The sequence below is a fragment of the Lepisosteus oculatus genome, chromosome 5, assembly GCF_040954835.1.
Source record: "Lepisosteus oculatus isolate fLepOcu1 chromosome 5, fLepOcu1.hap2, whole genome shotgun sequence".
NCBI classification, from domain to species: domain Eukaryota; kingdom Metazoa; phylum Chordata; class Actinopteri; order Semionotiformes; family Lepisosteidae; genus Lepisosteus; species Lepisosteus oculatus.
In genome coordinates this window covers 59069783-59082312 of record NC_090700.1, presented here as the reverse complement: position 1 = coordinate 59082312, position 12530 = coordinate 59069783, and the positions used below count along the sequence as shown (strand labels likewise).

Sequence of the window (12530 nt, the reverse complement as noted above, 5' to 3'; positions counted from 1 at the left end):
TGTAACCCAACTTTCAAGGAGACGGACGTTTTCCGGCATTAGATCACAATGAGAAGTTTTCTTGCAATTTTTCTCGTAGTTTTAACTACATTACATTTTTCTGTGGATGCTGATCGACTTTTACAGAATACAAAACCAGGTGAGTTTGTTTCTTTTTGTTTATTTTTAAAAAAAATAGTCTGTAAAGTCTAGAAGAACTAGGCGCCCTTGAGCCACTTCATAACGATATCCGTCGTTGAACAATTTTTCAGATTATTCACGTTCCTTTGGAAGTCCTATCCCCAGTGTTGTAGTCAAGGTTTCAAGAACATAGCCTTGGCTAACAAAAATAGCATAACAGAATATGATATGTTTTTATTTTTAGTAATTTGAAATTACTTTGGATTTAGGCTGGCTACTCTTATTTGACCTTTCCACTATAATAAATACTAAAATGTAAAAAAGTTTTTTAATGGGTTGCCGTTATGCTATAAAATTGTTCTAAAATGTGGGAGACATAAATTGCTATTTAATGAATCAGCTGCCGAATTTATTAATACAGGAGGACATTATGGTTCACTTTAATCGCATAGAACCTGTCTTTCTTGGATTAGGTGATTTGAGAGAGATATTACAAATTGTTGAAGCAAGTTGGAAGAATCTTTATTGATTTTATTCGCTGCAGGTGTTTCACGTTTCACATTCTGCCAGTCAAGTATCCGCTGTAGACAGGTGGAGGCAACAAGGTTGAATTCACTCCCAGATGACTCGGGACTAGTTTCTGAGGGGATGGGGAAAGAATTAAACAGTCAGATAAACAGGATGTCAATGAAATCATTTTTAACCGTTTTCATTTTCTCAGTCTGCTTCAGTATTTGCTGAAATGGGAGTGGGGACATTATTGGCTGCCTCTCTAAACATGAAACTTACAAGCAGCTTTGAATAGTGCTCGGGACAAAGGTCCTTATTTAAAATTTTTATGATGGCCAATTATCTCTTACAGCAGCATAGATCAGGTTTCAGTGGTAACTAGTATCAAATTTCAGTTATGGTTGGCCAGCAATCCACAGCTTGGGAAAAAAAGCAACAAATCAGTATTGAAACCAATTGCGTTAGTTAAGGTTTTAATGCCTATGAGTATATGGAATTTGTAAAATTCCTATTAGGCATCCAACTAAAAATGTAGTGCATGTACTGAGTTTAAAAATCTAAACATATTTGTTAAACGAATCTATTTTGTCAAAGAGATGAATTCAGATATTACATGACATTATGACACAAGTGGTGTCATGGTTAGCAATGCTGGGAACCCTGGGTACAATTCCCGACCTGGGGTACTATCTGCATGGAGTTTGTATGTTCTTCCAGTGTTGCGCGGGTTTCCTCTGGGTGATCCAGTTTCCTCCACTGTCCAAACATACTGGTGGGTTAATGGGCTCCCAGGAAAATTGGCCCTGGTGTAATTGAGTGTGTTTGTGTCCGCCCTGCGATAGACTGGCATCCTATCTAGGTTGTACCCTGCTTAGTGCCTGTTGCTTGCCAGGATAGGCTCCCCCACATCCCTGAATTTGATCAAGTGGCTAGAAAATGGACAGATGGACTATAAAGAAAAATATCAAAGTGTTAACTGACAGAAGGTACTGTATGACATCTGGGAAAAACAATTTATGGAAGCAATTGTTTTCTGTATAATATCAATTCTAGTTACAAAAAAAAAGAATCTGTTCCTTTTTGATAATCAAATAAGCTCTTTTTTGTTTTTTTCTTTTATACGCCAGTACACACTCCCTTTTAAAGAGATACCCATAAAAGTTGTGCATTTTGAGGCTAATGATAGAAGTCATGCAGAACATCTCATGAACCAGATGTAGAAAGTCATTCAAAATAAGGTCAAGAAGTTGTAATAGAGTATGTGTGATGTATTACAAATTCTTGACCTTATTTAAAGAAACCCTTTCCGCTGAAAACAGATAATCAGCTGGAAGCAGTGAAAACTCTGGATTCAGACTTTATATCCCCTCAGCAGAGCTGCTTGCTCCCATTCAGAATTAGTGAGGAGCAGGAGTCTCATCTCTGGGAGTGAAGGCTGAGATAATAGTTTGAAAACACCCATTTCCCCGAGATATCTGGCAGCTGTACAATCATGTCAGCGTCAGCACAGGAGGTAGCCAGCTTCCCTCTCTTTTCTCCGGAGCTATTTTTAAACTGGTCCTTTGTGGGCGGCCGTTGCTCAGCATGATGTTTAGGTGGAGAAGTGGTAAATGCAAGGTGGTCAAACCGCACAGTTCTGACAACAGCTGTCCAGTGTCAGGGCGGCACCAGGCCCAGTAACAGCTGACATGTTCCTGTTCGGGCCTTTCAGTCCAGACTGTGACTCTTCTCTGATCCCTTGACTACAGTCTTGACATGCTTTGGCTGAAAAATCTAAGATCTGTCTGAATCAAACACAAATTTAAGAATCCCAAAATGCATGATGACAAAGTCCTATGGAGAACAAGATGAAAGGTATAAAAAGCATTTAATGTTAAATACAAGGCAGAGTGTAGAATTTAGTGAGATACAAATTCAGTGCACTAAACAACAGGAAAGAAAACTCATTACTGACTATTCTATTTTTCAGTTCTCTCCATATTATTTTTAACTCTTATTGACTGCACCATCCTAACACCTTGGTACCAACCTGTATTCTAGAATATGGAAGTAGTTTGAAGGTGCATTACAGTGGGGATAATGGTATTGTCACATGTAAGAAATGTTTCACTTAGTTTTAACCCTTGCACCTCACTTGAAGAATTATTTCTTTGTGTGCATGTTAGTAAGTCAGTAATGAGAGAAGGAAGACAGTTTGTTATTTTCACAGTTACTCTCAAGAAATTAGTCTCGGCAAGGTTTCCTGAAACTAGGGAATTTAAGAACAGTGTAAAACCAATGTCATCTATAATAAGGGAGTCCTTAACAAACATGAACTGCTCCTGTTTAAGACATATCATGTTTATTCTGTCTTAGGCTTAAAGACAATTAACTCTTCTCATAAGGCATTAGTTAAGAGCAGATAACATTTTGACATGAATAAGATATTAATGTAATTTATAAAAGGGAAATTTGCTCATCCAATCCAATAAGACTGCTTTCATTTGTATTTAGCATATTAGTATATTAGTATACTGTTGTTGTTTTTTTTAAGTACAGTGAGGATAGGTGAAATGATTTAATTCTTAGTGGAATATTAAGACACTCTCTGCAAAATAATTATTTTGTGTTTAGGAGTGGTGTCACATGGCCCTGCTACAAGGGGGTTTTCTAGCTATAAAAGATATGTAACTGAGGCACTTACTTCCTAACTGGTATTCTAGCTGCAACAAACAGGGCCCTTCACCATTTCATCTCCAGGACAGAAACAAAAGGCATCACACTGTACCCAGCAACGTTCTGGTGCAAGAAGCCTCATGGAGCATCACTGTTCACTGTTCACTGAGACTGAGATGAGCAGAACCTAATTCACTGCACTATTGATAATCTGGTAAAGCAGTGGTAATCTGCACTATTTTCATTTAAGAAGGGAATGATAAAAACACAGTAATTCTTTGATGGGATGGCTCATGCATCTGTTTGATTTAAATCATATTGTGCTTTCACGTGATGTACAAGCTTTGAGCGGAGTGACTCATTTTCCCCTTGCAGGATTCTAAATCATTGTTGACTTATTTACAGCAGTCATAAAAACTAGGAGCTGTGTTGACATAGTTAACTGAAACTCACCACCTAACTGATGATTAACAAAGAGGCTAGTTTCTTACATCATTGTAAAATTCAATGATTTTCTTAATGTGAATGTATAATATTTAGAAGTCAAATAAACAGTGTCAACCATAGAGAACCTGAACACACCAAGCAGAATTCCAAATCCCTCTTCTCTAAACATGATAATTGGACCTCTTGTGTTATTAAAGCTGTATTTGTATTCAGGAGAATTGTTCTCTATCTTTCCAAGCATGAGAACAGCTCATGAAAACATTCCTTCCACGGTCAATGCAGTAAGAGGGTGAGAAAAAAAATTGCCCTTTGACAAACCTTAAGGAAATGAACCTACTAAAGATGTTTGTCTTATTGGCAATTTGGGCCTTGACTTCTAAGGGGAGCCTTTTAAACGGGAGAACGCTTTATTCATTTTGATGTGTGTCAATGACATAATACGGTCAATGACACAGCTAGTGCTGTAAAGTTTTACTCTTTCCAGCTACACAATGGGGCGGCAGGTCATGTCAGATTAGAAATACCAATAAAATATTCTCCCAGCAACACCCATGCACTAAGAAAAGTGGAATTTCCACAGGAGAATTGTTCTCTATCCTGTCATGCATCAGAAAACTCCAGCACATTCCAGAGGACCTCACTCTTTTTCTCCCATCTCCTTTGGTCAATGTGGTAGTTAATGATAAACCCTTTCCTTTACTTTTACTTTTTTATTAGAAAACATAGAACACCTCATGTCCAAAACCCCTTTCTAACACTTTTCTTTATCAATTTCACAGAATGTAATTTGACTATGGATGAAGGAACAGGTGAAAATCTGCATTTCCGCCTTTACTACGACTCGGCCTCCGACAAATGTCTCCCCTTCATGTACAAGGGTCACGGAGGAAATGGAAATCGCTTCATCACTGACAGGTGGTGCATGCAAAACTGCTCCTCTCGGGCATCTAAACTCTACCCCACTGGCGGTAAGGAAAGAACCCGTTACAACCAAGCTTTCTGGGAGCTCTACCAGAGGCAGTCTTCTGTACCTCAACAAGCGTGGTAAAAAGTGATCTGTCTGCACTCTGAAGCTGGATGCTGTTGCCATCTTGGTTAATTGTGAGGCACTTCCAGATGTGCTTTTTGTTTTTCACAATTACCGATGGGGCTCACATCTACAAGACAGTTCGTTCACAGGGAGTTCTTGCTTGTTACTGTATATCCACAAGTATAAAAAATAGTTCACATGATGTTTAAACTGCTAACTAGCAAAGTGCTAAGCTAACAAAGTCTTTTCAAGGTCAGTTTTAAAAGCACCTTTGCCACCACCACACCTAAACTGGAGACATTGCACCGGACATCATGTGTATATTAGGAGGCTCTTAGTTTAGATGCCCCAGCCCCTCACTGTGCTCATGAGCTTTTTCTGGGAGTTTATCGAAGTCTACCAACTCAAAAAGTGTGGTTAAAATAACAGCTTTATTCCAGTGATCTGTCTGCACTCTGAAGATGTTCACTGTTGCAAATTTGGTTAATTGTAGTGTGCTTTCAGATGTAACTATAATGAACCTTTTTTATTCTTCCTGATTGATGGGGGTCACAGTCTGTCACAGGTTATTCTTACTTGTCAGTGTATGTTTACAATTGTAGCCACCACAACTAAACAAGAGATATGGCACCAGACAAGGTGCACTAATACCCACTGCCAATCAGAGCAAGTGAACAAGAGTGTCTTTAACAGGAATTAACAGGTGGGGAGAAATGACAGAACATGTATAGGGGCCATAAAACATGTGCTTTGCAGTGTGATCAGAAGAAGATTGGTTAAATGAATGTTTACATCACAAGAGAAAACAGAAAACCAGAGCACAATAAGTAGCTTATCCCTTTAATTATCAAAGGATAGTTACTATCTTGTACACTTAAAAAAGGTAAATGCCAAAATTCTTCCTCACAGCACATCATCTTTCACATGAATGTCTTTGCGTTGTTTGTTAACATTTTTTTGTTTCTTGCAACGATACCTCAAGCAACTATTTTCACTTTGATGTCTTTGTTTTCTGATTAATAAAAGTTGTATCGAAAGGAAACAACAACATGCAACAGCTGGAACCTCTTCATGATCTGTGGAATATCAATCATTAAGCTCAGCTTTCACTTATTTACTTTATTGTCTTTTTAATTTCTAGTAAAATAATCGTCTAAGCCTTAGTAAAATCTGATTGGATTTAGCAATCTTTGTTTCTTTTTGTTCATGTGGAACAAAGCTGTAACTTTTTTATTACTGTCATTTATAGTTCAATCTGTCTCCTTTCTGTCTGCCAGATATATACAAAGACGAAGAAAAAAGGCGACTACAGTATTAATTTTAGAAACTGTTAATTCTGTGCTTCCAGTGGTTTCTCTCAGAAAAGCCTGTGACAAAGAACTACATGTTGTTGCATTTCTACTGGCAACCAAATGTGCTGTTTTCGGCAATGGTACTCCTGAAGTATGGATTCCACATTTCATTCTGCAAACAGTTCATTCTGCATGTTTATTTCACAATTAACTTAATTCCCAAAGCTGGTTACACAATGTGTTCTGCATTTGAAATTGAATGGTCATCGCAGGGCTTCTTTAAAACATTCTACAAAATAATGTTCTGTGATCTTCAAGCTTCTACAGGTGCAAATGGGACCTCGATTGATACTATATGTCAAACATCCATATCACATCCATTTGTGTGTTTAGTATATAATCACTCATCAAAAGTGTAAAATCAGTATGAATTTTTTTGTTTTGCTGCTCAACTTTTCAAGTCTTTTGGATACAGTAGCAATTCGCATTGCCGTATCTGGAATACGGCATTAGTATTTTTTCAGGAGTATTTTTTCAGGAGACAAAAAGAGATTGAGGACAAAAGAAATCTGACATCAATTTGTTTCACAACGTCATAGGAGGTGATGGACTGCTGGCGAGATTCAGGAGGCCATTTCTAATCTTTGTCAACATTAAACCTGTTAGCTGGATGACAGAATCTTTCTTGTCTTACATCATTCCTGTCTGGCTTAGGGACTGAAAGACGCAAGGATAAAATAAATTATGTACAAGCCTAGGCAAGAAGCAGAGAAGCTTACTATTTAACAAGTGCAGTTATGATGGACTGATTTGTTAAGAAGTGGAGCAACAAGCTGCACACAATATGAAGCAGCCAAGGGGATGTCAGCTGGTGTTCGGAGGTTCTGTCAGATTCAATCTGCCAGGAGAGCTTGGGCAGAGATGTGGAGCTCATAGCCACTGTCAGCACCACCTCCTGTCTGTCCAGATAGTGAACTTCAACTGCCTTTTCAATAATTTAACAACTGTTTTTGGCACTTATCACGTAAGGAGGCTGTTGTATTATTTCTTATGGCCATGATATCAATACAGTGATTAGAAAAAATAGATATTCCTCATTTGTCTGAATCTTACCATCCCCACACACCCTGCAGATTTTTTCCTTTGCTCAGGTAATGACACATAATTCATGGAATACCCCAGATACCATGAATTATGGAGAAAAACAGGCATTTTTAAAATCTGAAAATTTCTAAAAGTCCTATGTTGATTGATTGATCGATCGTTTGGTAATATTTATACACCACATAAATCTTCCTGTTTTACATGTGTATTTGTGTGCAAATTCTGTATTTACCATTACAATTTTACAACTCCACCTTTTGTTTTAATTTTTCTGAAACTCTGAACTGTGTTGGACTAATGAAACACATTTGTTTGATATTTGTAATATTTGTTTTCTAGAGAGCTCATCTCATGAGATGTTGTTAGAGCCCATGAAATTACAGCTGGTTTGTAGACTTTCTAATACAAAAGCAAACACAAAAAATACTAAGTACTGTACGTCCTTAGTAGTATCAGAGAACTCTGCCACCTTGTGGTATCATTTCATATCAGGCAAACCCATGCACAAAGATCTTACAAAGCGTGAAGTGTCAGAGAAACATGCAGAAAGATGATCAGTTGATGGTTCAAATATACTGTAGTAACATCACACACATAAAAATTGCTGTCAGTGCTTTCTTCCACAAAGGTGATGGCATTTTTTTATGCATGATGTGATATTAAAAATATTTTTGCAATAATTAAGCAACTGGGAAGGTAAATATACAGTATAATATACTGTATATATTTTTGCCGATGTCATATCGTCCAAGATTGTAAGACCCAAGTTCCATGATTGTCAAATCATGTACCATACTGTGTATAACTTACATAAATCTGTGTCCTTTGTTAAAAAACAGAAGGAAATGACTGTATGGATCAGTGATATTCAATTCTGGTCCTGGGTAACTTCAGTCCACCACATTTTATGGATACCTTTTAATCCTCCATGACGAAAGACCTGGAAATATTGGTCATAATGAAAAATTAGATCACATATTGCTATAAATTGAGTCATTAGGAGTCCAGTGAATGGAAACGAGACAACATGATTTTCTCCTGGACCAGGAGTGAATTGCAGGGGTATAGATACATCCTAAAATTCACAATACATTGACCTATTGTCAGAAAAGAACTAACAATCTTTACCAAACAAGGTTTACCAAAAGTGGCAGAAACCCTTTTGTAATTTGCTGAGCAATTGTTGGATATCATCGATATCATGAAGTACAAAATGATCGTAATCTCCATATTTTATTTTTGCTGTTCAGATGCTGTCTGTATGTTGTCGAGAGAGCAGGGGTATTGCCAAGGCCATTACTTACTGTGGTACTACAATTCAGCCAAGAGGAAATGCAAGACCTTTTATTTCACTGGATGTGGAGGCAATGGCAATCGGTTTATTACACAGCAGCAATGCAACAGCACCTGTGCAGGATACATAGGTGAGTATTCTGGCTACAGTTTTGGCTACACCTCAAGAAGGCTCCACAACTGAAACGTGGTGTTTTCCTTCTTCGCTTTTCAGCATGGCCTAAACCTATTACTTGTACCTATTTACTGGAATGACATTGTTTTTGGTTGCTTCTTGTATCGTGGTTTGGTACTACAATTAATTTGTCACATCTTGATTTTTACGTAACCGGGTTGGGAAGACAAGGGACTCTCTTCAAATCACACAAAATTTATTTCGTTGTACAAACTAAACAATGGAATATCCTGTCTAGATTGTGGAACTGTATGAACATTTGTTATATTAAGGATACATTAAGCATACAATTCAGTAGCCACATCTTGTAAATAAAAAATGTTAATCATGATTAGAAATGACAACAATGTACTAATAATGAAAATGACATGAATTTCACTCTACCTGGTGTGAAATTGCTTAGAGATTATTAAATCGCCATTACCCACTGTAAAGGTGCAGCAGATTTTTTTCAAACTGTTGTTTTACTGATATTAGACAAAAAGAGGGTACCAGAAACAAAATCAAGAGTTAAGTTTGGTTTTTATCACAGATGGCACACTTGGTAATGACCAAGATGATGATGAAATGACCATTACCAATGGTGTACAAACAGGTAAGTACGATTGTCTTACTTGCATAACTCCTTTCCATGTCGGATTACTTACACAACTATGTCTTGCTTGTTGAATGTTTGCTTGTGTTAATGTATTTTAACTGTGTAATGCACACAAATGGCTCTCCGTTGTGTAGTTTCTCTAGAGTGGGGGTATCTAATCTGTGTCCTGAGAGGCTGGTCTGTGGATCTTCATTCCAGCTCAGCTCCTGACAAGATAAACCAGTTGGTTTACTGGTTTAAGGGCACCACTCTTCTCCCGCCCTGCAGAGCCACCCGTCCCCCTGGACCAGAATTGGACACCCCTGCTCTTTTTACTGCTTACTTCTTCAGCTGCATTATGGCGAAGAATATTTGAAATGATTAATGAGAAACACTTAGGTCTCCTTTCCTCAGGAAATCTCTCAATCATTATGATCTGCTAAATTTGACTTATTACTTGTAAAACCTATCTGGCTGCCTTTTTATATACGCTCTTTACCAGATTTACTTGTCTTGTGAAATAAAGCGATTCAGGGGTATTCGGATAAAATTGTTTACATTAAACAATAGTAGCATTTGCTAAAGAAATACATGTCATACATGAAGTGATTGTTTTTGTGTTTGCAGGGTTAATAGCAGGAATTGTGCTGGGCCTTTTAGGTGCAATACTGCTGATAGTTGTCATTGTTCTGGCTGTAAAGCAAAGCAAGTAAGTGTTTCAGTAGTTTCAGTAGAATAAACTGGTGTATGACGCTCCCTGCACAGCTGAAAGCTTCTGTTTTTTTTAAATCAGGGAGCGTGCAGCAAAGTCTTCGTTTCTGTTGATAAAAGACAAGTCTTTTCCAAAAATTAAGCTGATCAATCATAGCTCACTCCTCGGTTTTGAAATTCAAATGAGCAGTCAAACAGCTGGTGTTAATCAAAGTTTGTGATTGCACCACTTGAAAAGTCTGGTCAAAATCCCATGACAGAAACTCTATCTACAATGCATCCTTCTTTAACAACTGGGCCTCCACAAGCAACAACTAATTTACCATCTTCCTTAATGACATTGACAAATTTGATTTGTTGCAGAACTGTTGGATGTAGATGAATAATATGTTATTTGTAGTGTAAATATAGTACTTATACACACATACAGTAAATGGATAACAGCCATATGGGAGAATTCCAAAGTTGGGCACCTTTCTGTAAACAGTTTTCATATTCTCCCTGTGTTTGAGTGGATTTTAACTACAGTAGATACTCTTGTTTTCTTCCCATCTCCCAGACCAATATAGGTTAATTGGTCCATGCTAAGTTGCCCATCTCATGAGGATCAACACCTGTGCATTGTCATCATTACAGCACACTATCCGTAGTAGCTCAACTGCAACGCTAACGTAACTGGAATAAGGCTCAGATGAAAATTCTGTTTTATGTAATATACAGTAAATCTACACACACCGAGATGACTGTTTGAAGTTATGATTATTAACCATGAAATTTAAATATCTTTTTATAGGAAAATTAAGCAACTTAGATGAGGAAAAAGATTGATCTTGCTTCTAGCTAAAATTGGGATGTGACATCATTCTCCACTGTTTCGTTGCAGGACTGAAGAGAAAAAGGGGACCCACAGGGAAGCTTTAACTGCTAAAGAAGACCTAGAAATGAAATAGGCTTACACAGCCGACAAGTTTAAGAGATTGAAAATATTTCACTTTGTTGGAATGCAGAATGCAGAATGTTGCCAATATTCAAACAGATTAAAATTCATGGCTTGATTTATGTATTTAATTAGTAAGCTAGTCTTAATAATATAATGGTTGATGTTAACTAAATAGGACACTTTTCTGTCATTTACAACAGGACACAAATAGGCCGTATTTGTCTACTTTTTTATTAAGCACATTTTAATAGAAACTGTTAAACAACAGCACTCCACGACTGGTCATCACATCCCGTCACTTATTTTAAGGTCAACTGCTGAACAGCAGGAGCATTTTAGTTTCTACTGATCACAAGGTATCTGCTAGTCATTTAACCCGAAGCAATAAAGCACTGCACCATTTTAAAATAATTTACAATGTTTAGTGCAATTACTGAAAACATCTATTAAAGTGTACATTTTCATTCTAAACCCTGCTAGACCTCTGTTCTATTACTATTAGGATGCTCATTTGTCATTCAGGGTGGAGTGGTGGCTCTGTGGCTGAGGATCTGTGGCTGGAAGGTTGCTGGTTCGTATCCCGCGGCCGGCAGAGGAATCCTACTCCATTGGGCCCCTGAGCAAGGCCCTTAACCCCAGCTGCTCCAGGGGTGCTGTACAATGGCTGACCCTGTGCTCTGACCCCAAGCTTCTCTCTGTCTGTGTGTCTCATGGAGAACAATGCTGGGGTACATGAAAAAGACAAATTCCTAATGCAATAAATTGTATATGGCCAATAAAGTGATCTTATCTTATTTCTTGTAAACTTTCGTTAATTTAGCATAAAGTAATCAAATTATGATTTGGGGGGGGGGGGGTTTATTAAAAAACACTTCTGGTTGAAGCCACTAACAGTAAAAAAGGTTATTGCAGTTAAACGTGGATTGGAATTTTAGAAAAGAAAATCCATCGTAACTGTACAGTATATGTGAGACATACAGCACATTTTGGGATTTCAAATATTTTTACATTTGTTATTACTGGTTTGATTTGTAAGAAAACATTTGTAGAATAAAAATAAAATGATGAAAAACGGTCTTGGCTTCCTTTTTTCCAGTTGAATAACCTTGAAGTCCACCCAAGGTACACATCCATTGTGTTGTGGTAGCTGACAATTGTACCTCCTCTGTCTAAGGGGTGCTAGCTAGCCTTTCTGGGCGTTAAATTCAACCGTGTCACTCAAACGCCACAGTGAAACACCGAAGCATGTGAAGCACTGATATGACTTCGTTGTTATATCTTTTCAAACACATTTCAACCCTGTAGCGTCTGCTTAATCTAGAAAAACAACATATTACCAGAACATATAAAGTCTAAAACATCCGACCGCACGTACAGTATTGCTTCTTTGTTGTACGACATCAGAAAGGCGAGGTTATAACTGCTGCATCTAACAGCAAATAAACGTTTTTTTTTCGTATTTTTAAACCAAAAATAACATCAGCAACCCAAATTATCCTTCACCTTGGTTCACATCTTCATTCCACTTTGTACAATCATGTGTACGATGTGCATATTTTCTTCCACACTTCGCTTGGAGAAACGGACAATTCCTAGTCTCCCAGTCTTGTTTCTTTTTGTATTCTTCACACCTCCTCCTATCCATTTTTTCTCGCACTTTTCAATACTCTTTAGCT

General features: G+C 37.6%; 1 protein-coding gene across 1 annotated transcript; it reads left to right on the top strand.

Moving 5' to 3' along the window:
* Positions 1-11928, top strand: LOC107076939 (inter-alpha-trypsin inhibitor). The gene is made up of 6 exons (XM_015343470.2): positions 1-139; positions 4512-4700; positions 8409-8582; positions 9159-9221; positions 9831-9912; positions 10798-11928. Exons 1-6 carry the CDS (start codon positions 49-51, stop codon positions 10862-10864), a joined length of 666 nt encoding a protein of 221 aa, XP_015198956.2. The 5' UTR covers positions 1-48; the 3' UTR covers positions 10865-11928.
* The last annotated feature ends 602 nt before the right edge of the window (positions 11929-12530 follow it).